General features: G+C 45.7%; 1 protein-coding gene across 1 annotated transcript in view; it reads left to right on the top strand.

Annotated features, from left to right (window-relative positions):
- Positions 1-4663: 4663 nt before the first annotated feature.
- PRKCI (protein kinase C iota) overlaps positions 4664-25098 on the top strand; it is an 85707-nt gene continuing 65272 nt past the window's right edge. Inside the window, exon 1 of the mRNA XM_058661128.1 lies at positions 4664-4917. Within this exon, the coding sequence (XP_058517111.1) occupies positions 4817-4917 (101 nt within the window). The 5' untranslated portion in view covers positions 4664-4816. The remainder of the gene's footprint in view (positions 4918-25098) is intronic.

The following is a 25098-nucleotide window of genomic DNA, read 5'->3' as shown; positions in this document are numbered from 1 at the left end:
CATCTCCTACTGCTTTCTTAGGCCATTAGCAAAGAACAGAATTAGAAGTGGAACAGCTCAGGCCCGGCGTGGTGGCCTTGCAACTAAAACTCCTCAACTGGAATGCGTCGGGATCTCATATGGGCACTGGTTCTAACCCAGCAGCCCTGCTTCCCATCCAGCTCCCTGCTTGTGGTCTGGGAAAGCAGTCAAGGACAGCCCAAACCCTTGGGATTCTGCATCTTCATGGGAGACCTGGAGGAAGTTCCTGGCTCCTGGCTTCAGATTGGTGCAATACCGGACATTGCGGTCACTTGGGGAGTGAATCATCGGATGGAAGATCTTCCTCTCTGTATATCTGACTTTGCAACTTTGCAATAAAAATAAGTAAATATTAAATAAAAAGAAGCAGAACAGTTCAACCATGGAATAGCCTCCACATGGCATGTTGCCAATAAAGGAGGTGGCTTTACGCACTAAACACATTGTCAGCTCCTATATTGTTTTAAATTCAAAGCAAAGTAGCTATATTTCACGAAGAAAACAGATAAAGTTTCCAACTGACCTATGTGGTTATTTGTAGAGTGAGAACTGGACAGGGGAATATGATGTGAATGACTATGTCCTTGAGTGAAGGGAATGACTTGATGTGCAGTCACTCCAGTATCAGTGGAATGCTGAAGATGAGAGATCAAAGAAAGAAGGGAAACAGGAGGTCATGAGGACATGGTACTTCAGAAAGTTTATGGAAATTGAATTGAAAAGAGAAGCTTTTGTTAGTGTGAAATATTTTGAAATCTGTGCATAATATTCTCATAATAGGCATTTTATGATCTTTTAAAATAACTTAGCATACTAAAAGAATTTTAAAGATTTATTTATTTTTATTGGAAAGTCAGATATACAGAGAGGAAGAGAGACAAACAGGAAGATCTTATTTCTGATGATTGACTCCCCAAGTGGCCACAGTGGCTGGAGCTGAGCCGATCCCAAGCCAGGAGCCAGGAATTTTTCTGGGTCTCCCACGCAGGTGCAGGATCCCAAGACTTTGGGCCATCCTCTACTGCTTTCCCAGGTCACAAGTACGGAGCTGGATGGGAAATGGGGCCTCCATGACATGAACCAGTGCCCATATGGGATCCTGGTGCGTTCAAGTTGAAGATTTTAGCCGCTAGGTTATTACGCCAGGCCCTCATCAAAAGTTTTCGTGAATTTCAGCTTCTTCCAGGTTTCCCACATAGATAGCACGCAGAGATTTCCGAGTACTTTACATCACAATAATTAAATCTCTTAATTCAACTCTTCAGAAACAGTTTTTAAAATAATTTATTTTTATTTGAAAAGCAAATTTACATAGAGAAGAAGAGACAGAGAGAAGGCGCTTCCATCCACTGGTTCACTCCCCAGATAGCCACAATGGTCAGAGATGAGCTGCCAGGAGCCAGGATTCAGGAACCTCTTTCAGTCTCCAATCTGATTGCAGCGGTCAACGCCTTGTGCCATCCTCTGCCTCTTTACTAAGCCATAATCAGGGAGCTGGATGGAAAATGGAGCATCCGGGATGTGACCTGGCACCCATGTGGGATTCCAGCCCTTCCAGGTGGAGGATTAGCCTATTGAGCCACTATACCATCCCCTTTCACAAACTTTTGTTAGTAACCTGTATGCTCACTCAACTTTCAGGACTCCAAAGAAGAGCTTGGTTCATTTTTGGTTATGGTTTCTACTTCTGAAGATTTAAGGAAACTATTCATGTGATGTCAGGAAATTATTACACAGGACCTATGTCTATCGCTTACTTAACTTGCTACGAACAAAGCAATCTAATAAGGAACTTAAAGTCTCCTTACAAAGTAAAATGAGGCCTTGAATACTTTCTAGGTCATTCTACAAAGACAACATTACCCAGATAACAAAAACTGAAGACAACATAATCCAAAAAAAAAAGAAAACCCAACAAAATATAGATCAATGACCAAAAAATGTTATAAACAGATGTATAATTTCTCAACAAAAACTAGCAAAGTGATTTCAGCAATATATAAAAAAATAATGGTCCCAGCATGGTAGCCTAGTGGTTAAAGTCCTCATTTTGCATGCACCAGGATCTCATATGGGCAGCAGTTCTAATCCTGGCAGCCTTGCTTCCTATCCAGCTTGCTGCTAGTGGCCTGGGAAAGCAGTTGAGGACGGCCCAAAGCCTTGGGACCCTGCACCTGTGTGGGAGACCTGAAAAGAGGCCCCGGACTCTTGGCTTTGGACCAGCACAGTTCCAGCCATTGTGGCTGCTTGGGGAGTGAATCAGTGGACAGAAGATCTTCTCTGTCTCTTCCTCTCTGTATATCTGACTTTCCAATAAAAAAAAATAAATCTTACAAAAAAATCATATGTCTTCAAGTGTGATTTGTCTGAAGCACACAAAGTTGGTTTATATGATAAAATCAGTTATAATCATATAACATTGATACCAGTAATACAGCATCACCTGTCAGGGTCTTCCGTCCCGCAGAAGAATTCACCCGACACTCCAGGCTCTATATCTTGAGGCACTTTATTCTTCCAACCAGTCCGTTTCCCAGCCGGTCGACTCGACTTCTGCCTTTTCCTCCCGTTTGTCTCTGCTTCATTCCCCAACCTCCTCGTCACCCCTAGTCTTCTTCTGTCCGTCCGTCCATCCGAGTTGTACCCTGTCCTCCGTCTCAGTCCGTCCGACTGTCTCCGTCTCCGTCTTCCTGTCCTGTCCTGCTTCTTCCTGAAACCCCCACCGCTAAATACAATCCTAGTCCAATCAGCTTAAAGGTCACCGATGCACGCAGCAGGCACGCCAATCATAGCTCTGATCACGCGTAGCACACGCGCCAAGCATGCAGCTACGGGCCAATCAGAAGGCACTTCCTGAAACCTGTGTACCGCCAAGCTGGGGGGAGGAGAAGTCTCAGCGCCATCTTAGGGCACACGTGCAGTGCTCCCGACACAGTAACATACCATGTCAGAAAAAATATGATTATCTCAATAAGTGCAGAAGACTTGCCAAAAAATTAACAATTTTTCAAAATAAAAAATTAGCACATTAGGAATAGGCTGTGACATCTTCAAGCTGATGAAGGACATCCATAAAAATCCTAGAGTAATGATAACAGTTAGTAGTGAAAGACTTAAAACTGAATCCAAGATGTGGAACAAAAAAAGGATGTCTAGACCTGCTTATTTATCTTAGTTTAGATATTGTAAATGAAGCAATTAGGTAAGAAAAAACAAATAAAATGCACCAAGACTTGAAAGGATGATATAAATCTATATGTACTTAAAAGATTATTTTTATTGGAAAGGCAGATCAGAGTTACAGGGAGGGAGAGACACAAGGATCTTCCGTCTGCTGGTTCACTCCCCAAGTGCCCACAATGGCCAGAACTGAGCCAATCCGAAGCCAGGAGCCAGGAGCTTCTTCTGGGTCTCCCATGTGGGCACAAGATTACTTTGGGCCATCCCTTGTTGCTTTCCTGGGCCAGAAGCAGGAGGCTGAATGGGAACTGGAACAGCTCAGGCCTTTATGGCCATTTTGGGAGTGACCCAGCAGATGGAAAATCTTTTGTCTCTTTGTCTCTCTCTCAAATCTGCCTTTCAGACTAAAAAAAAAATTAAAGAAAGCTTCACTCTCTAAATCAAGGTACTTTTCAATATAACAACTTGGTAAAAAAAATGTTTCAAAAACATTTTTTGAACGAGAATGCTTATTAAGAACATGTGATCCAACTTTGAGGCAGTTGGAAGACATTCTTTCAAGTTAAAAGTCTTCTATAACTCTGATGAGTCAATGCTCCCAGCCCATTTTATTATTCTTAGTAACTCTATTTAATTCTTTGATTATTCCAGCCCTTTTGGCATCTGCTGGTAGCAGGATTGAATTAGGGATTCATTTTATGCTGTGAGAATGTGACAGAGCCAAGAAAGGTACAGGAACGGGAGCTGTGAAGGAAGAAAAATCTGTCTTCTATCATCCCATTTAGTTGCGTTTCTTCCTTTATTACATTGAATATTTCATGTATTATTAAATTCTACCCACAAAAGAAGCTACGCTGAACAGGTGACCATATTCTTGTTGTCAAAAGCGGCACTGCATACTAAGATTTAAGCAACTGAAGCGAGGCTTCATCAGGGTCTGGGCGCTGATGAGGCCCCTCCATCCGGTGTCCTCACATGCCCAGCTACCTGCAGCATCTCCACGGAGCACGCACGAGCCGCGCTCTGCACCAGGAATTCCACACGTAAGGAGCCGCAAGTCCCAGAATCCCACCGGGACTCCAAATCCCAGAAATCCGCATGCCAAGCTATCCCGGAGGCCAAGTCGGCTCACCGCAGACGCGACCAAGTTGGGAACCTGGGGTGAGCGGCCGTCGTTCTGGGGCTCCACCGCTTTTCCTGCAGGAAGCAGCGTTGGACGGAAGCACGGGTGCGATGTCTTAGTCACGGCTTCTCCGAAAGGCTCCCTCCTGGTGTGCTGGACTTGGTGGCCAGGGACTCCCGCTTCCTTTCCCCCCATCGCTACCCCCGGGACGATGGTTCGGCCCGGCACCGAGACTCCTTGCAGCAGGCTCGGACGCTTGCGCCCGCCCCGGCCCGGAATGCGGGCGTCGGGAGCGAGCGGGGTGGGAGGGCCCGAGGCGGGCGGGCGCGCCGGGCCCGGGCGGCGGTAGCGGCCGCGGGCAGTGGGAGGAGCCGCGCGGTTCCGGGGCCGGGCCGGGCGGTCGGCCAGGCGGCGCCCCGGGCGAGGCGCGCAGGTAGGCGGCGGTCCCGCTCGGCGCCCGGCGTGCGCCCCGCAGCTCGGCCGCGGAGGGAGATGCCGACCCAGAGAGACAGCGGCACCATGTCCCACACGGTCGCAGGCGGCGGCGGCGGGGACCATTCTCACCAGGTCCGAGTGAAGGCTTACTACCGCGGGTGAGTGTCCCGGAGCGCGGTCGGGGCGGGAGGCGAGGGCACGGCCGGCTGCGCTCGGCCTGGAGAAGGCAGGGTGTGAGGCTTGGAGGGGTTCGGGCTGCGCGGGAGGCTGCGAGGACGGCGGCGTGGGGGTGCGCGAGCCGGGGGCGGAGCCTGGGGCGCGGGAGGGGAGCACCCCAGGTGGGGAGCACCCCAGGTGTGCAGCACCCCAGCTGCGGGGCGCCGGGAGGAACCTCGGCTTGGGGGGGGGGGGTGCACCTGGTGGAGGAGAGCGGCTGGTCTGGTGGGAGGTTTGCAAGGGCCTTAGGTCATTCGATCTGGGTGAATTTGGGGTTGAGCGTTGATGGTGCCTCGTGGGCTGAGTTTGCCACGGACTGAAAGACAGGGTTGCCGCCGGTAATTGGCCCCTTTGATGGCCAGCAGGCCCCAAATCTCTTGGTTCTTTGAGTTAGGTTGCTCCTCACCGCCCAAGAAAAGTTCACGAAAGTGTATCTGGATTCAGGTCAGGCGTGAGTTGGGTTTAGATGTAAAGTAAATGAATTTTCAGCATTATTCCTTGAGTATTTAGGGCTCGCCTACAATGAGTTGCATAGGTGCTAATTGAAAATTTGTGACCCTCTTTGTCAGTGCTGTTTTAAGGATCATCCGATAGTGTGAGGCATTGCAAGTAAGAAGAGAAGGAGGCCCTGTCTTAAATTCTGTGATCTGATATTTTTACCTAAGTTAATAACTTCTGTGGTTACTGCATGCAGTCCAGCCCCAAGGTCATTGTGTTAAATTCATACTCTGTCATCGGTCGTTCAAAATGTCTCCCTCTGCATTCACTAGTGGTTTGAAATCTCGTCCAAAAATAATGTGTAGAGGCATTAAAAAGGCGACATGTTTTGGTGAGCATACATGTTTGAGATTTAGGGGTTAACAGAAAACCCAAGTGCTTTGGCTTGCTTACTGCTTGCCCGGGCAGAAGTAAATTGCTTAAAAAAATCTGAAGCACTACAAGGTTGGAACCTCAGTGTATGCTTTCTCATTCTTGAGAGGATCAGTGGAGGTAGCAAACCTTTCAACTGATTGCAAAGAAAATAGAAACCTGTAATTTTCTGATGGATTCTGACTGCCACGAAGCTGCGGGGCTTTGTTTAGGAGCTCCCCTGGGTTCAGGAGTATTTTAGAGGAGTTCTGTGAAATAGGATTGTAACTGCTTTTACTTCAACCTGGGAGGACTTGATCAAGGAGGTTTCGATTTTAAAACAATAACAAGAAATGTTTGGATGTTTCCAAGTTTGTAATTGTCACAAGAGTTATCCTAATTAGTTTCATGATTTTCAACTTTTGAAAGGTGAGATAAACGCATCTCCTGCACATTTTATTATCTTCTGTAATTTGATACTTTGCTGTCTGTTCCATCTCAGAAAGTTGACAGTCCTTGAGTTAAGTGTGGAGAATGAACTATAATAGGTGTTCTTTATTATTTATTTATTTTTTATTTTTTTGGGGGGGATGTCTGAGTGTTTGCAATTTAACTAGATTTATAAATCAGTACGTGCAGGGGCTGGCATTTTGGGCTGAGCTGCCACCTCTGTGCCAACACCATGTAATCTGGTCTTTGCTGCTCAGTTTTGTCCATCCAGCTCCTTGCTCATGTGCCTCGGAAAGCAGCTGATGATGTTCCAGGTTCTTGGGCCCCTGCCACCCATGTGGGAGACCTGGAGGGAGATTGAAGCTGCTGGCTTGTGCTGACCCAGCTCTGCCATTTGGGGAGTTAACCAATGGATGCAATCTTTCTCTCTGCCTCTCCCTCTGTCACTCTGCCTTCCAAACAAATAAGTCTTAAAAGAAAATGCATGTTCATGGCAGGCAAGGGCAGAGTGTACAAATACGGAATAAAAAGTGTCCCATTCTGTTTCCCCGTAATCAAAGGTACATGGTTGATAGTTTGTTTCTAGTTCTTCTACAAGTTATGTGTGCTTTTTTTTTTTTTTATTTAAACTTTAAAAGTTGTGTTCCTGTGGTTTGTCAAGCTAAGTAGCATTTACTGGTTGATTCCACTGACAATGAGAAATTCACTGAGTGTGAACTGCTTGCTCACAACGTGTCTCACCTTTTTTTTTAATGTAACTATGATTTTTAGTTCCGTGGGCTGCATTTGCGATTCTTAATAATACAGATTCTTGACTTAAGAAATTTAGGTAATCTCCCATAACTTTATGTAAGGTGAAGAAATTAGTACTTAGCCCTATTTTCTCCATTTTTTTTTTTTTAGTGTATGTGTAAATTGACTCACTTAGTACATTGAAAGCATTGTAAGTGCCTTTGGAAAGAAAGGCACCTCCTTCTGCTTCAGAAATATACATGTCTTATTGCTCCAGGTATGAAAATGGAAAGAATAACAGTATACTTTTATTTTTTAAGTATCTGGCTAAATTTTCTTTTAAGGCATTCATTTGAATATTTTTTTCAGATTTAGAAAATTTTGCTAAGACACAAGTCACCCCATGCCCTTTAGTGCTTTAGAGTCTGTGAAAAGCTTCATGTTTAAAGACATCAGACTCTAACCTTTACCAAGTTCTGTCCTTTGAAATCCTAACAACTTCTGTTATGATTGCATGTTTATTAGCAATAGTCTAAGCTGATGGTGGCGGTATTACACAGCCAGCTACTCATTAATATAGGTGAGACTAACATGAGTCACCAAGGTTAATAAACAGGTTGGCTGAGTAGAATTTGACTTTAAAAAAAACACAAAATCCTTCCTTATACCAATAAGTGTAATAGCAGTTTGCATTTGTATCTGTTTTTACTTCCCTGTTTTTACCTCCCTCCTGATGGCCTTTGTCACACAGTTTCCCTCTACTTGTTTCTGATTATATTTCTGTCCAGTGGATGTTGGAATAACAAGAAGCTTCTAGTGAATAAATTGCTATCTCTGTTAAAAGATGTATATAGTGTTCTTACTCTGCTGAATTTGATCTTGGTGAAAACATTTTCTCCCTAGCTGTGTAACAGACATTTCATTTGCTTGCTTTTCCCCCTAGTTTTTAAGTAGGAGATTTGTAGTCCTGAGACTCTGATTTTATTGGAGACCACCTGAGAGGGCTGGTCTCAACAACTGGGTCCTTCTTTCCCCAACATTGGAGCCTTCTTTGAGACTGGCTTTCCTCAGACATGACCTAATGGTGTTTAGAAGAAGAGAAACAGGTTTTGTTGGTTTGTGATTGATTGCCATTGTATGTACTTTTCCTTATATGAAGTTACTTGATATCACAGCAAAAATTTTAGTAAGACAATGTCTGAGTTATATATATATATATGTGTGTGTCAGGATTTTGTAAGAAGTTGATAAAAATACTTTTTAAGTCACTGCTGTTGAAAAGTGTTAACAACTTGGAGGATTCCTTCTGTGCACATCTAGAAATAAGAGTTTTATTCTTAGCCTATTTGGAATGTATGAAGTGTGTAGGATCCTTCCTACTGTGGACAAGTCTTAGCAAGACTTTACTTTAAGAGCATTGCAAAAATTATTTTAGCAGTGTAGTTTTGGAATGTTCTGAGGCAGTACAAATAGAAACTTGAGCTAAAGTTTGGGGGAATGTTAGTTGACTAGTCCTAAGATTTCTGGTGTGATACCTTAACCATAGGGCAACTGATCTGAAGCCTGGTCCGAGACAGAAGAAGGATAGGGCGTGGTGTGATGGCGGCACACAGCTCCTGCTGCTTGTGGAGGGCGTGGTGTGATGGCGGCACACAGCTCCTGTTGCTTGTAGAGGGTGGGTGCGGAAACTTCTGGGCAGCAGGTGAGATCTGAGCTGACCATGTACAAGTGAGAGATCTGAAGAAACAGAAACCAAGGAAACAGTGGAGAGAGAAGTAGCTCTGCATAGATTTCTTGTTGGGGAGCCGAGGTCCTTGATTGCTTTCTTTTTTTCTTTCCTTTTCCTTTCTTTCCTTGATTTATTTATATTGGAAAGGCAGATTTACAGAGAGAAGGAGATACAGAGTGAAACGTCTTCTGTCCGCTGGTTCACTCCTCAAGTGGCTGCAAGGACCAGAACTGTGCCAATCTGAAGCCAGGAGCCAGGAGCTTTTTCCGGATTTCCCATGCAGTTGCAGGTCTCAAGGCTTTGGGCCACCCTTTACTGCTTTCCCAGGCCACAAGCAGGAAGCTGGATGGGAAGTGGAGCAGCCAGAACACAAACTGGTACCCAGTGCATTCAAAGCGAGGACTTTAGCCACTAGACTACAGTGCCAGGCCCTCTTTCTCTCTTTCTTTCTTTTCTTTCTTGAGTTTGGTTGTCTCATTTTCTTTCCTGATTGGACTGTACAGTGTGAGGTAGGCACTATGAGAAAGTGAGCCTAAGCAGGTTCCCAGGGCTGCATCCTGAAGGTATTAGAATGTCATAATGTGCACCTCAGACTTGTCATTGGGGAAGATTTTAAAACGAGCGAGAGAAAGGTCAGATTTGCATTTTAGATTTCTTTGGGAATTAGCATGGATGGATTTGTGGTGGGTGAGACTAGTTTTGGAGGCTTTTGGAACAGTCAAGAGGTAGAAAAGATGCTGTGGATCTATTGGAGATTTTAGAGGGCAGAACTAAGAGGAGTGAAATGTTTATTGTCTGTCTGAAGAGGAGCCTGAAAACTCATGTTTCTTGTCTGAGAGAGGCTGGGGAATATAGAAGGAAGACATTGTGAGAGAAGGTGGTTCAACAGCTGAAACAATAGAGTTTTAGGTTCTCACAAGAGGGTTTTTTTTTTTTGTTAAGACTTCAAAGTATTTACTTTAGCTGCTAGGCCACGCCGCCAGGCCTAAAAGTATTTACTTAAAAAAAATTTAAAAGGCAGAGTTATAGAGAGGAGAGGCAGGGAGATGAACTGGTCTGATGCCAGGAGGTTCTTCCTGGTCTCCCATGTGGGTGCCAGAGCCCAAGGATTGAATCATCTTCTGCTTTCCCAGGCACACCAGCAGGGAGCTGGATCAGAAATGGTGCAGCTGGGACTCGAACTGGTGCCCATTTGGGATGCTGGCACTGTAGGCAGTAGACTTGCCAACTGGACAGCAGTGTCTGCCTGCTCACAGTTATTTTAATAAGAATGTCCAAACTTAACTGAAAAATACTTACCGTGTGGCAAACATCAGCTTAGCTTATGTTAGAATGTGGCTAGGAAATATGATGGAAGTAGAAACGCTACCAGTGACCAAATACAGATTCCAAAGACAAGGTACTAAAGCTTTTTTTCCAAGCTTTTATTTGAAAGCCATAGTGACAAAGAGATCTTCCGTTCATTGATTCGTTCCCCATGTGAGCACTCTGCCCAGGTCTGAGCTAGGCTAACGTCAGGAGCCAGGAACTGCATCCCAGGCTCCTGCAGAGGTAATAGAAACCCAAGTATTTGTACCTTCTTCTGCCTTCTCAGGCACTTACAATTTTAAAAATTGCTATTGTCCTCTCTGCACTTAGTACGTACTTGACTGCCGGGGTGAGTGAGGCTTCTTCCTTAGTCTTTCACTGCAGGTTGTCTTTTGAATTTTTTATGATCAGATTGGCAATAATTGTGTATGTATGTATGCTGCTGATAATTTATTTCCTCGGGATTGTTGTCATATCTTTTTTACCCATTTTTTCCCGTATTATTTCTCTTATTAATTGGCTGTTGGAACATTGATGTTTGGTTAAAGTTTCCAGCATCTCCCCAATCTGTTGCTTTTCTGCTAGTTTTTATTTTTATATAATCAAATCTGTCATTTTTTCTCCTGTGGCTTCTGGGTTTGATTTCTTAGATAGGTTTTTCATCTGAAAACGTTCTGTTTTCCTTCGATCGTGCAGCTTTTTAAGGGATTGTAATTTCAATAAATCTGGTAGTTTTGGATTTAGGCATTTGTCACATATTGATACAATTTACTTTTTTTCCCCAAAATGTATGCTTAATAGATTTATTTGTTTAGTTTATTTGAAAGGCAAGGTGATAGGGAAAGAGAGAACTTCCATTTGCTGGTTCATTCCCCTAACGATCGAAGTGACAGGTTTGTTGCTAGGCTGAAACCAGGAGCAAAAAAACTTCTTCCAGGTCTCTCTGGTTGAGTGACAGTGGCCCAAACACTTAGGCTATCCTCCATGCTTTTCCAAGCTTAAGGAAGCTATATCAGAGGTGGAGAAGACGGGACTTGAACTGACACTCATATGGGATGCCTGTTTGTGGCTGATGCCGTACCGTAATAGGCTAACCTTTTGCCTTTCGCACTGGCATCCTATATCGGTACCGGTTCATATGCCGGATGCTCTGCACCCACATGGGAGACTCTGCAGAAGCCCTTGGCTCCTGGATTTGGATTTGTTCAACTATGGCCATTGTGGCCATTTGGGGAATGAAGCAGCAGATGGAAGGTCTCATTCGCTCTGTAACTTTGGTTTTCAAATGAAAGTAAAAATAAATCTTTAAGAGAAGGTTTTATTTAGTTGAAAGGCACAGGGAAGGAAAGAGACCTAGCGTGGTAGCCTAGTGGCTGTAGTCCTCGCGTTGCATGCACCGGGATTCCATATGGGCACTAGTTCATGTCTTGGCTGCTCCACTTCCCATCCAGCTCCCTGCTTGTGGCCTGGGAAAGCAGTCAAGGATGGCCCAAAACCTTGGCACCCTGAACCCTGCATGGGAGATCCAGAAGAAGCCCCTGGCTCTTGGCTTCGGAGCAGCTCAGCTCTGGAAGGCGGCAGCCACTTGGGGAGTGAGCCAGCAGACAGAAGATCTTTCTTTCTGTCTCTCCTTTTCTCTGTAAATCTGCCTTTCCAATAAAAGTAAATAAAATCTTGGAAAAAAAAAAAAAGAGGCAGGGAGGGACAGAGATGGTTCTTCTGTGTCTTGGTTCACTTCCCCAACGTCTGCAACCACAGGGACTGGACCAGGCCAAGATCAAGAGCTAGGAACTCTTTCTAAGCCCTCCCTTGGAGGTTGCAAGAACTAAAGTGTTTGGATGGTCATCTACTGTCTTCCCAGGCATATTATTAGCAGGAAACTCAACCGGAAGTACAGTGTAGTCTGAACTTGAATTAGGTACTGTGACATGGAATGCAGGCTTCTCAAGCTGCAGCTTAACCCTGCACTGCCACATGCCTGTTCCACTAACCCAGTTTTTGAGAAAGATCTATTTATTTTTATTGAAAAGGTAGATATACAGAGAGAAAAAGAAACAGAGAGGAAGATGTTCTGTCCACTGGTTTACTCCCCAAGTGGTCACAACTGCTGGAGCTGAGCTGATCTGTAGCCAGGAGCCAGGAGCTTCTTCTGGGGTTCTCACATGAGTGTAGGGTCCCAAAGCTTTGAGCCTGGATGGAAAGTGGAGCTGCCGACATATGAACCAGTGCACGTATGGGATCGCAGTGCATGCAAAGTAAGGTTTTAGCCAGTAGGCATTGTGCTGGGCCCCACTAAAACCATTTTAAAGGAATTTCTTCTATCAGTAGTGATTTGAAATAGCAGCTTTGTTATATTTAGAATATCTTATAATGTGACTAGGTGTTTTCTATTCTATTTCATTGATTTTCAGGCAGGCATCTATTTTTACACATACCACCATTGATTTCATTACTTACATTATAGAAAGAATCATCTTGCTAAGCTTCTATTCCTGATTTTACTTGGCTAGTCTCTATATTTTCTCTCCCGGATGAATTTTTTGGCAGTCATTTAGGTTTAAAAAATTATATTGTCAGTTTGATTTGAATTGCACTGCTTTTATAGATTAATTTGAGAATTGAAAATATAGTATTTATCTTGGCCTTATACATATGTGATATCTATATTCATTCTTTTTATTTTATTTTATTTTATTTTATTTTATTGTTGTTGATAATCTTTACATAGTTAATTGCGGTTTAAAAAAAAAGGTTCAGGGGGTATAGGGAAGTGGGTAATACTATTATGTCCATATTGTTTCCATCATGTATCTGAGGTAAAGGGGGATATTGAGGGTGAAGCCCCACCCAGTTTCCCGCCCACCCCAAGTCCCGGATGTGGGGCATGCTCTGAGATATTTGTTCAAGTGGTTTTAATAGTTCTCCAGTTATGAATCGCTGCCAGTTTCATTCGATGAGGTCGTCCACTGATTGATATGGTCCATCATAAAGTCACCGTTTGCCCCTTATTTCGCTGCCAACATATAGCTGAGATGAATGATTGACCTGTTCTGTCCTCTGTCCTTTCCTGGCTAGAGTTCTGAGTCCAGCAGTTCGATTGGGGAGATCTCCAAAGAAACTTTGAGGTATTCCCAGACCAGATTCTTCTATGTTCTAGCAAGCACAGGGCCCGGCACAGTCCATCACCCCGATCAGCTGGTGGTTGCAATTGCTGGGTTGGTCCCGTATCATTCATTTCTTTTATGTTTCTCATTAATAGTTTATATTGCAACTCCCACTAGTAGGTTTTGCACATTTCTCAAGTTTATTCTAATAGATTTTATAACCTTATTGGTTTTATGAATGAGCTCGTTTATTCCCATAGTCTTACTGCATCATATCCCTAACCCACTTTTTCTAATATTTAAGTTGAACTGGTTGTTTTATTTTTGCTGTCTTAGAATTTACAGGTAGAGGTCATATATTAGTAATAGTTTTTCCTCTTTTTTTTTTTTTAATATGTATTTATTGGAAAAGCAGAGTTACAGAAAGAGAAGGACAGACAAAGATCTTCGTTTGCTAGCTCACTTCGCCAGTGGCTGCATCAGTGGAACAGGGAGCCAGGAGCCTGGAGTTTCTTCTGGGTCTCCCAAGTGGATACAGGAGCTTGAGGACTTGGGCTATTTTCCACTACTTTCCTGGGCATCTTAACAGGGAGTTTTATTGGAAGCAGAGCAGCCAGGACTGGAATCGGCACCCATACAGCCAGGGGCTGAGGCTTAGCTTGCTACACCACTGTATATTCCTCTTTTATGCCTTTTTAAAACAGATTTATTTATTTTTATTGGAAAGTGAGATATACAGACAGGAGGGGAGACAGAGAGGAAGATCTTTTGTCTGTTGACTCACTCCCTAAGTGAATGCGACGGTCTGGGCTGTGCCGATCCAAACCCAGGAACTTCCTCCAGGTCTCCCACGCAGGTGCAGGGTCCCAAGGCTTTGGACTTTCCTCGACTGCTTTCCCAGGCCACAAGCAGGGAGCTGGATGGGAAGCAGGGTCACCGGGACACGAACTGGCACCCATATGGGAACCTGGCACGTGCAAGGCGAGGAATTTAGCCGCTAGGCTAGCACACTAGGCCATATTTTATTTTGTTTTGTTTTGTTTTGTTTTATTTTATTTTGTTTTTTTTTCTTAATTTTTGATGGTTTTTACATAGTTGATCAGATAAGTAAGGGTCAAGGGCTACAGGAAGGTGGGTGAGATCACCATTTCCACATTCTCTTTTTTTCTTTCGTGTATCTGGGGGAAGGGTAGGATATGGAGAGAAGCCACACCCAGCCTTCCAAAGGCCTCTGTACTCTGGGGTGAAGGACAGCCACCTGACACCATCCCAGGGTCCCCGATGTGGGGCATGCTCTGAGGGTCCTGCTCAAGAGGTTTTGTTGGTTCAGCTGTTCTGAATTGCTGTCGGTCTCGCCATTCCAAGCATGATGAAATCTCTCCATCCTCCACTTCCTGCCATAGTTCACCTTAGAGTCTGCATTTGCCCAGATATTCACTGCCAGCATTTGGCTGGGGTAATTGATCAATTTGTTCTGTCCTCCATCTTCTACCAGGTGTCCTCTGCAGACTCCAATGTACTGCCATATCCTCCATGTGCACCTGGACATGCTGTCCACTGCTCCATCTAAGTCACTGAGGAGGCCCAGCTCTGACACATGCATTGCATGATCAGACCATGGAACCCGCAGTTCTCTCCATGGTTGGGGTTCTGAGTCTGGCAGTTCGACTGGGGAGATTCCTTCGTCTGAAGTGATCCCAGACCAGATTCTTCTGTGTGCCTGCCAGTTACAGGGTCTGGCATAGTCTGTTGCCCCAGTTGGCTTATGCATACATTGGTGGTTGCAGTTGTTGGGTCAGTTCTGTCTCCAACCCTGTCTTCGACACAAACCAATGGGTGTTGGGGCCCAGTCCACTCCTGCCCACTGCACACTTTGCCTTCACGTACAGCAGTGGGAGCTGCAGCCTAGTCCGAGTTACCCGTAGTAACTCCCACCAGGCCTGCCACTTGCCCTGGTTCCTGTGTTTGCCAATATGTACAGCAGACAGGTCCAGTCTGTCCCACATCCCATTCAGCTCTTGTGTATGTCAGTGGGCATTGAAGCCTAGTTCTTTTTTTTTTTTTTTTTTTTTAAGATTTTATTATTATTGGAAAGCCGGATATACAGAGAGGAGGAGAGACAGAGAGGAAGATCTTCCGTCTGATGTTTCACTCCCCAAGTGAGCCGCAACGGGCCGGTGCGTGCTGATCCGATGCCGGGAACCAGGAACCTCTTCCGGGTTTCCCACACGGGTGCAGGGTCCCAAAGGTTTGGGCTGTCCTCGACTGCTTTCCCAGGCCACAAGAACAGGGAGCTGGATGGGAAGTGGAGCTGCCGGGATTAGAACCGGCACCCATATGGGATCCCGGGGCTTTCAAGGCGAGGACTTCAGCCGCTAGGCCACGCCGCCGGGCCCCTGAAGCCTAGTTCAGTCCAACTGGACCCACTATCCGACCCACACATGTGCCGACGGGTGTCACTCTGTCTAGCCATGCCTGCCGCAGTGCTGGTTCTCATGCTAACCAGTCGCAGTGGCAACCAAAGAGGGAGGTGCCCACTGTTTCCCTAATAGGCCCATTTCCACTCTGGAATTCTGCGCTCTCCAGGTGGTTGTGCAGTTTAGCCTGACGGAGTTCTCTCCTTGTGCCAGCATCTGCCAGCTGATGCTGCGGCAAAGCCCAACCAATCCTCAGCCACTCTGACTTGTGTATACACTAGAAGGAACAGTCACTCCAGCTTGGCTTTTCCCTAATCCAGTTCACATGAGGCCAACAGGTGTTGTAGCTCTGCTGGTCCTATTTTGCCCCATCCCAACTCATGTTCTTCAGTAGGAGTGGTAGGGCGGCAGGGGAACTTCCTGCAGCTCCACTACGGCGTTTACCCCCTGCCCCCTTGGTATTACTTGTGCTGGTTGGGTGCCAGAGCCCAGTCTGACATGCCCTGCCTCACCCTGGCATTTACCAGTGGGTGCTGTAGCCTGGCAGGTCCAGCCTACCCTCAATTCCAGCTCATGTTGGTGGGGGCTACAGCTAGCCCAGCCCAGCCCAGCTGGCCCCCAGTCCTGGCTCTCATGTGAACTGGCTTGTGTTGCAACCCAACCTGGCCCGACCCACACTGTATTCTGGTGCTCAGATTTGCCAGCGGTTGATGTGAACTGGCCCAGCCTGGTTTGCCTCCGACCTGCACCAAATGTATGTCAATGGGTACCCTTCCCTGGGCTGGTCGGGGCTGCTCCCTGTTGTGGTTCTTGCACTCACCTTCACAGACTGTGTCTTGACAGAGGAGTTTCCCAAGCTCCTCTATCAGAACCTCTCCCAGGGCCAGATCTCTTGCACACCAGTGGGTCCATGGGCCAGCCCTACTTAGTATACTTCCTGTCCTAGCAGGAACAGTGGCCTTTCCTGACTGGCCTTGCCCCATTCCAGTTTTTACTGTTGGGTGTTACAGCCCAGCCAAACCTGTTCCACATGTGGACAGTTCACACATGGCTCAGCAGGGGCAAAAACCTAGCCTAACCCATCCTACACCTGCCCTGGTTCTCATGAGCATCGGTGGGTGCTGGAGTCTAGCCCAGTCTGGTGCACCCCAGATGCAGCCCACACTTGTGCTGAGGGACACTGCAGCCATGTTCAGAAGACAGCAGTCCCCACTCTGGCCTTCTCACTCACCAGTGGGAACTACAACCCAGCCTGAGCATCCTGTTAGCTCCCTAACCAGGCCTGTTCCCTGCCACAGATATCATGTGTGCCAGTGGTTGTACTGACCCAGGTTGGCCTAGTCCCTCACCTATCATGTCCTTTTTCTTCAGATGCTGTAGCCTGGCCTGACCCGGCCTACCCCTAGTCCCACATCTTGCTGGTGGGTGCTGGAACCTGACCCTGCTTAGTCTGCTCCCCTGGCTCATGCAAACCAGTAGATGTGATCGCCTAGCCCAGCCTGACCTGCGCTTCAACCTGGTCTCTGCAGTTGCCAGTGAGCTAAGGTTTGCTCAGCCCTGCCCTGTTCGCCCTTTCCAAAACCAGCCCGCACACTAGCCAACAGATGCAGCTACTTTGTCCAGCTTGCCCAACTCCCAGGCCTGGACCACATGCTCACCAGTGGGAGCTATGATCCACTATGGGAATTTCCCAAATTCCCCCACTCAGCCCACTCCCAGACCCAGACTTCATGCATGCCAGCGGGTGCTAGGCCCTTGCCTGGCTTAGCCTGCCCCTCCATCTTGGCCTAGTATGAGCTGATGAATGTTTGGCCCAGCCTGCCCCACACCGTTGCAGGATGTACATGCGGGTGCTACAGCCTGGACCTGCCCAGACTATTTTCAGTCCCTGTACCCATGAGTGTGGCAGGTTCCATGGTCACACCTAGCTGAGCCCATCATCACCCTAGCTCTTGAGTTAACCAATGGGACTTGTATTTCCACAGGGTTAGATCCACATATGTGCCACAGAATCTACCCCCAGACCTGATTCTCTCTTGCATTCTGGTTGGTGACGTGCCTCTGCCTAATGTGACCCCGTCCTCTGTTTCGACATTCAGTCTTGTACTGGTATCTAGCCCTGCTAGACAGGCCCCCAGCCCTAGTTTTTGTGTGGACTGGCATGTGGTGGTCAGCGATGTTCCATGCTAACAAGCCCTACTCAGGAATCACATGTGGAATGGTGTATCAGTCTGACCCATACAGATCTTCTGGACTCTCCCCTCCAAACCACCAGGTCTCAGACCCCTCACTTACCTGCAAGTACAGTGGCCCTGTAACTGGGAGTGCCTCAGGATTCATTCCTTACCTGCATGTACGGTGGCCTTATCCATGGATGTCCCTAGGCAGTAATTCCACCCCCTCAAGAGCCTAGAGCTTGCTGCTGGGCATCCAGGGAAGCCCCAGATTGCCCGCCACTTTGCAGCGGTGACTGGGGTTAGGGCCCCAAGCATTGAGTCTGACTTGGCTCAGATGCCTACAGTAGCCGCCACACTGCTGGGAAATCTGTCCATCCAAGCCCCGAGGACGAACTCCCTTCTTCCCTTCTTCTTTTTTAACATTGATTTATTTTGAAGGAATTAACAGAGAGCGAGGTCTTCCATCCAGTGCTTCAACCCCCCAGATGATTCCAATGGCCACTCTGAGCCAGGCTGAAGCCTAGAGCTTCATCTTGGTCTCCCATAGGGTAACAGGGTCCAAAACACTTGGGCCATGTTCTGCTGCTTTTCCCAAGGTATTAGTAGAGAGCTGGATCAGAAGTAGAGTCGTTGGGATATTAATTGGCCCATGTGGGATGCTGGCATTGCAGGTGGAAGTGTTATTCATATTGCCACAATGCCAACTCTAGCTTTTTTTTTTTTACTTGAGTGAGGTAGCAAAATTTAATTAGGAGCAGTATGCCTTATCAAGCAGATGATGCATGAGGAAAGAGCTGATACCCAGAATGCATTCAGACCAGTGTTTATGGATGTAGATATGGATCCTGTGTTTTTCTTCCCCCGCTCCCTGTATGGGATTTGGCTAGGGAAGATATTAAGCACTTCTAAATAGTCCCAGTGGTGAAGGGAAAGGAAGATTTCCCTTAAACTGCCCGTGGAGAGGTGGCAAGACTCTGGATGAATGAGTGCTGGTTTGTTAGCTATGTTTCTTCCTTCATTCAGCCACATCAGAGACCTGCTCAACAAGGTTGAGTAGAAGCAATGCTTTAAGTATGTCAAGCTGCTCTGCTCCCAAGACTTGCAAGCTTCTACATCTCTTTCCTCATCCATCCACATAAACTCTTCAGTTTTCCTTCATTCGTCCTTACACACCCAGGCTCCCTTAACATTGCCCTCTGAAGATCGTTGACCCCTAAGCTTGTGGAGGCAACATGGGGAAAGTTCATCTTCTGTATCTCCTTTGAGTCCCCACATGGACATAGAGCTGCTTGTGATACTCTTCTCTTGTATCTTATGGTATTTGAAGGTAGCCTTGGATAAAAACTGTAACAAGAGTAGTTACATCATCTTACCCCATGGGCTGAAAGTCCTGCCTCATAACCATTTAAGATTTGTTAATTTTTATTGGAAAATCATAATTACAGAGAGAAGGAGAGACAGAAAAAGATCTTCTATCTGCTGGTTCACTCCCTAAGTGGCCACAGTGGCTGGAACTGAGCTGATCTGGAGCCAGGAGCCAGGAACTTCTTCTGAGCCTCCCAGGTGGGTGCAGGGTCCCAAGGCTTTGGGCGATCCTCTACTGTTTTTCTGGACCACAAGCAGGGAGCTGGGTGGGAATTGGAGCTGTCGGGATTAGAACCAGCGCCCATATGGGAGCCCGATGGGTGTAAGGCGAGGACTTTAGCCACTAAGCTCCTACAATGGACCCAAGCTAGATGACTTTTATAAGATCTGGGAATCAAACTGTATTTTCTTCTTCTTCTTCCTTTTTAAAGATTTATTTATTGTTATTGAAGGGCAAATACACAGAGGAGGAGACAGAGAGGAAGATCTTACGTCTGTTGATTGACTCCTCAAGTGGTGGCAATGGCTAGAGCTGAGCCAATCTGTAGCCAGGAGCCTGGAGCTTCCTCTGGGTCTCCTGTGCAGGTGCAGGGTCCCAGGCTTTGGGCCATCCTCAATCACTTTCCCAGGTCACAAGCAGGGAGCTGGATGGGGAAGCAGGGCTGCCGGGATAAGAACTGGCACCCATATGGGATCCTGGTGTGTTCTAGGCGAGGACTTTAGCTGCTAGGCTATTGCGCTGAACCCTCAAACTGTATTTCTAAATGGACAGTCCCATGGGATAGCCAGTTTCTCAATCCTGGTCCTCTTTCCTCTCTGGCTCAGAAAGATATGTTACTGGAGATGACAGCTCAGCGGGTCTTGTCTTTGCCTAAGAAAGAAAGAAGCTGCAATTAAAAATAGTGATGAGCAAGGTAGCAAAGTTTAATGGGGGAGTACATCTGATAGGACAAATCAGCAGCTCAGCAAAGAACTGAGCGCTGAATCTTTTTCTTGTCTTAAAGAGAAGGGGATTTTCCAGACAGTGCAGAACCATAGTAATAATCTTTTATCTCCTTGAGGTATAATCAGTAGTGAGACCATTTTCATATACTGTCTTCAGAAATACCCAGTTTTCTCTTCCTCCTTTGAAGTGTGTGAGTATGGAAGTTACTTGCATTTTTAAGAATTGTGAGATATACTCTCGTTTCTCTTCAGATCGTATGAATCTTTCATCTTTTAAAAGAATTGTGAGAAATGTCTTGCTCTTTTATTTCCTCTTCACAGCAATGTTTTCAGGAAGACGTTTGTAGATCGTAACATTGAGAACGGATGACAACACAAGGCTGCGAGTTAAACTTGAGGGGAATTTTTTTTTTTCCTCTTCTTTATTGACAAGATTTTTTAAACGTTTTCTTTTGCTGTGTTTTCAGATTAATGTTGTGCAGGTGTGACCTCAGCTTATTTTCTATCACCCTGATTATTTAAAAATTAAAAACACTTTTTTAAAAGTAAGATTGATTTGGAGTCTTGATACCTTAGGATTAAATGAATATTCTGTATCTTCAGACTCTTTTACCCAATTTTGTCATAAAAATTACTATATTTATTTGAAATTCAGAGTGACAGAAATCTTCTACCCAAATGATTGCAATGACCAAGAGCGAGTTAGGCCAGAGCCAGGAGGCTGGAGCTCTATTTGGGCTTGCCAAGCAGGTGGCAGGGACCCCAGTACCGGGCCATCTGCCACTGCCTTTGCAGGTGCATTAACAGGAAGCTGGACTTAAACTGGGGCTGATGACCTAACTCACTGTGCACAATGTCGGATGCCACCCAGTGTTTTCCTGTTGATGGACACTAGTCATGCCTAAACTTAGTATTATATTGGTGATTGCAAACACATATTTTTGTAATGAATAGACTATACTTAGTGTAGGAGAAGAGGTTATGTTGAGATGAAAGAAGGACAAATGTGGCTCTTTGTTCTTTATAAAATTTGGATCTGAACAATCAAGTTTTTTTATTTTTATTTACTGTTTATTTTTTATTGGAAAGTCAGATATGCATAGAGTAGAAGAGACAGAGAGGAAGATCTTCTGTCAGTTGGTTCACTCCCGAAGTGACTGCAATGGCCAGAATCCCAGAGCCTCTTCTGGATCTCCTACGCAGGTACAGGGTCCAAAGGCTTTGGGCCGCCCTCCTCTGCTTGCATAGGCCACAAGCAGGGAGCTGGATAGGAAGTGGGACAGTCAGGATTAGAACTGCTGCCCATATGACATCTTGGCACGTTCAAGGCGAGGACTTCAGCCACTAGGCTACTGCGCCGAGCCCAGTTCTTTATTTTTGAAGGGGGAACATTAACATTATTTGTTTTTCAGTTCATTTGAAGTAGAGACAGAGAAGACAGATTTTTCATTTTCTGGTTCACTGACAAGCTATGCACAATAACCAAGGGTTGAGCCAGGAGCCTGGAACTCCATTTGGGAATACCCATATAGGCACCCAAATACTTGAGCCATTCATTACTTGCCGCCTCCTCGGATATACAGTATTGGGAAATGAGTGGATGCCAAAGAGCTGAGAAAGAAATGAGGAACTTTGACATGGGCTACTGGCACACCAAGTGACATCCTATCCACCGGGACAAACACCTGTCCCTTTTGTGTTTAGTTTTAAAAGAAAATGATCTCGGGTGCGGTGCGATAGCATAGTGGTTAAATTCCTCTCCTTGAACGCGCCAGGATCCCTTATGGGCGCAGGTTCTAGTCCCGGCAGCCCTGCTTCCCATCCAGCTCCCTGCCTGTGGCCTGGGAAAGCTGTCGAGGACAGCCCAAGACTTTGGGACCCTGCACCTGTGTGGGAGACCCAGAAGAGGCTCCTGGCCTCAGATTGGCTCAGCTCCAGTCATTGAGGCCGCTTGCGGAGTGAACCATAAGACGAAAGATCTTCCTCTCTGTCTCTCCTCCAATCTGTATATCTGCCTTTCCAAAAGAAAAAAAAAAAATCTTAAAAAGAAGAAAATGATCTCAAGGAAATCTTTAGATTTTGTGTTAAAATATAGAAACAGTGGATGCCTAAGACATCGTATTCTGAAACCCACTAGCAAATTATAAAAACAAAAAAAGCCTTTTTAAAATTCCAAATTCAGATAACACTATTTAAATTTACACATTTTGGTAGTCTTTATGGAAATGGAAAGTGTAATGTATTGGAGATTAGTTAAGTAATTTATGCTGATTTATGGTAAAATAATTTATGCTAATACTTGAAGATAAACCTGGATGTATCATCGGTACATAATTTATTTTATATCTTCAGAGTTTAATTTTAATATTTCAGTTCGTTTTTTGCTTTGGTACTGTTATAATCATCTGGTGATTGCAAAATGTTGTGAACATGGTACTTTTTCAGTTATTTGAAAAGTGTTTATATAAAACTCCCTTGAATATTTTAGTTCTGGAACTTAAAGAATGGTAGTTGATAAAACATTGTTCCTTCATTGGGTCTCCTAAGGGTGTGTGCTTTCATACTTGTAAGGATTACACAGATGTTTTAAAAATACTTGTATGTTCTGATAAATATGTAAAATGTATTAAGGTTTAACTTATTTGAGAGGCACAGAGAACTTTTTTTTAATTCAAAAAAATTTTTAAGATTTATTTTTATTGGAAAGATTTATGGTTCACTCCCCAAGGGCCCACAATGGCCCTTTATTTTTATTAGAAAATCAGATATACAGAGAGAAAGATCTTCTGTCTCATATGGGCGCCAGTTCTAATCCCAGTGGCCCACCCCCATTCAGCTCCCTGCTTGTGGCCTGGGAAAGCAGTCCAGGATGGCTCAAAGCCTTGGGACCCTGCGCTCACATGGGGGACCCTGCGCCCACATGGGAGACCCTGAGGAGGCTCCTGGCTTCGGATTGGCTCATCCCTGGCCTTTGCAGCCACTTGGGGAGTGAATCATCAGACGGAAGGTCTTCCTCTCTGTCTCTTCTCCTGTTTGTCTATCTGACTTTCCTATAAAAATAAATGCATCTTGGGCTCGGCGGCGTGGCCTGGTGGCTAAGGTCCTCGCGTTGATCCCATGTGGCCGCTGGTTCTAATCCTGGCAGCTCCACTTCCTCTCTGTCTCTCCTCTCAGTATATCTGACTTTGTAATAAAAATAAAATAAATCTTTAAAAAAAATTAAATGCATCTTTTTTTTTAAAGATTTATTCACTTTATTACAGTCAGATATACAGAGAGGAGGAGAGACAGAGAGGAAGATCTTCCATCCAATGATTCACTCCCCAAGTGAGCTGCAAAGGCCCGTGTGCGCCGATCCGATGCCGGGAACCTGGAACCTCCTCCAGGTCTCCCACGCGGGTGCAGGGTCCGAAGTCGTTGGGCCGTTCTCGACTGCCTTCCCAGGCCACAGGCAGGGAGCTGGATGGGAAGTGGAGGTGCCGGAATTAGAACCGGCGCCCATATGGGATCCTGGGGCGTTCAAGGCAAGGACTTTAGCCGCTAGGCCACGGTGCCGGGCCCAATAAATGCATCTTTTAAAAAACAGTAAAAATAGTAGGAGGCATATTAATTGTAAATAAAATTGCAAGAGCTAAATACAAGATAATACAATACTAAATTCTTAATGATCAGCAGACACAGTAAAAAATAAAAAAAGAAAAACAATTTTAAAGGAGATCGTGAGGGTAGGACTGGAGATTGGGGAAAGTGGGTAAACAGAAAATGAACTTGAGTCTTCTGAATGATAAGTTCTTTCAGCTTTCCTCTCAAGTGAAGAGATTTTATTATGAAATTAATTTTTAATGTAAAATGTCAATTATAAGTTAAATTGTATAGAGTTTTTAAGTATTAAGATAGAAAAGTTCATTCTTCTAAAGGAATTATAGGAGAACCTCCTTGTTCTGACTTTTTAAAAAAAATTTATTTATTTTTATTGCAAAATGAGATATACAGAGAGGAGGAGAGACAGAGAGGAAGATCTTCCGTCCAGTGATTCACTCCCCAAGTGACCGCAACGGCTGGTGCTGCGCCGATCCGAAGCCGGGAGCCAGGAACCTCCTCCGGGTCTCCCACGCAAGTGCAAGGTCCCAAGTCCTTGGGCCGTCCTCGACTGCTTTCCCAGGCCACAAGCAGAGAGCTGGATGGGAAGTGGAGCTGACGGGATTGGAACCGGCACCCATATGGGATTCTGGCGTGTTCAAGGCGAGGACGTTAGCCACTAGGCCATGCTGCCAGGCCCATTTTTTTCCTAAGATTTATTTATTTTTATTGGAAAGGCGGATATACAGATTGGAGGAGAGACAGAGAGGAAGATCTTCCATTTGCTGGTTCACTCCTCAAGTGGCCACAATGGCTGGAGCTGAGCCAATCCGAAGCCAGGAGCCTCTTCTAGGTCTCCCATGTGGGTGCAGGGTCCCAAGGCTTTGGGCCGTCTTCAACTGCTTTCCCAGGCCACAAGCAGGGAGTTGGATGGGAAGCAGGGCTTTCGGGATTAGAACTGGCACCCATATGGGATCTTGGTGCGTTCAAGGCGAGGACTTTAACCACTATGCTATCGCGCTGGGCGCTGACTTTGAAAATGTTGTTTTATTGGTTTGGAAGAGTGACGGGAGAGAGAGAGAGCAAAGTCTTCCACCTGCTGGCTTACTGCTCGAATAGCTGCAATGATTAGGGCCAGGCCAGGCCAGGGCCAGGAATTCCATCCGTGTCTCCTGAATAACTGGTGGGAACCTGTACTCTTAGGCCATCTCCTGCTCTTTTCAGGCACCTTATTTGGGAACTGGATTGGAAATGGAGCAACCAGGATTCCACTGGTGCTCCTATGGGATCCCAGTGCTGCAGGTGGAGGCTTATTTTTCTGGATCACAGTTGTGGCCACAGGTCCTACCTCTCCTCCTCCTCCTCCTCCTCTTTTTTTTAAGGTTTATTTATTTTTATTGGAAAGGCAGAGAGACAGATCTTCCATCCGGTGGGTCACTCTCCAACTGGCCACCATGGCCAGAGCTGA

The sequence above is a fragment of the Ochotona princeps genome, chromosome 3 (genome assembly GCF_030435755.1).
Source record: "Ochotona princeps isolate mOchPri1 chromosome 3, mOchPri1.hap1, whole genome shotgun sequence".
Taxonomy (NCBI): domain Eukaryota; kingdom Metazoa; phylum Chordata; class Mammalia; order Lagomorpha; family Ochotonidae; genus Ochotona; species Ochotona princeps.
The sequence above is the reverse complement of the archived record's forward strand: the minus strand, read 5'-3'. Positions and strand labels throughout refer to the sequence as shown.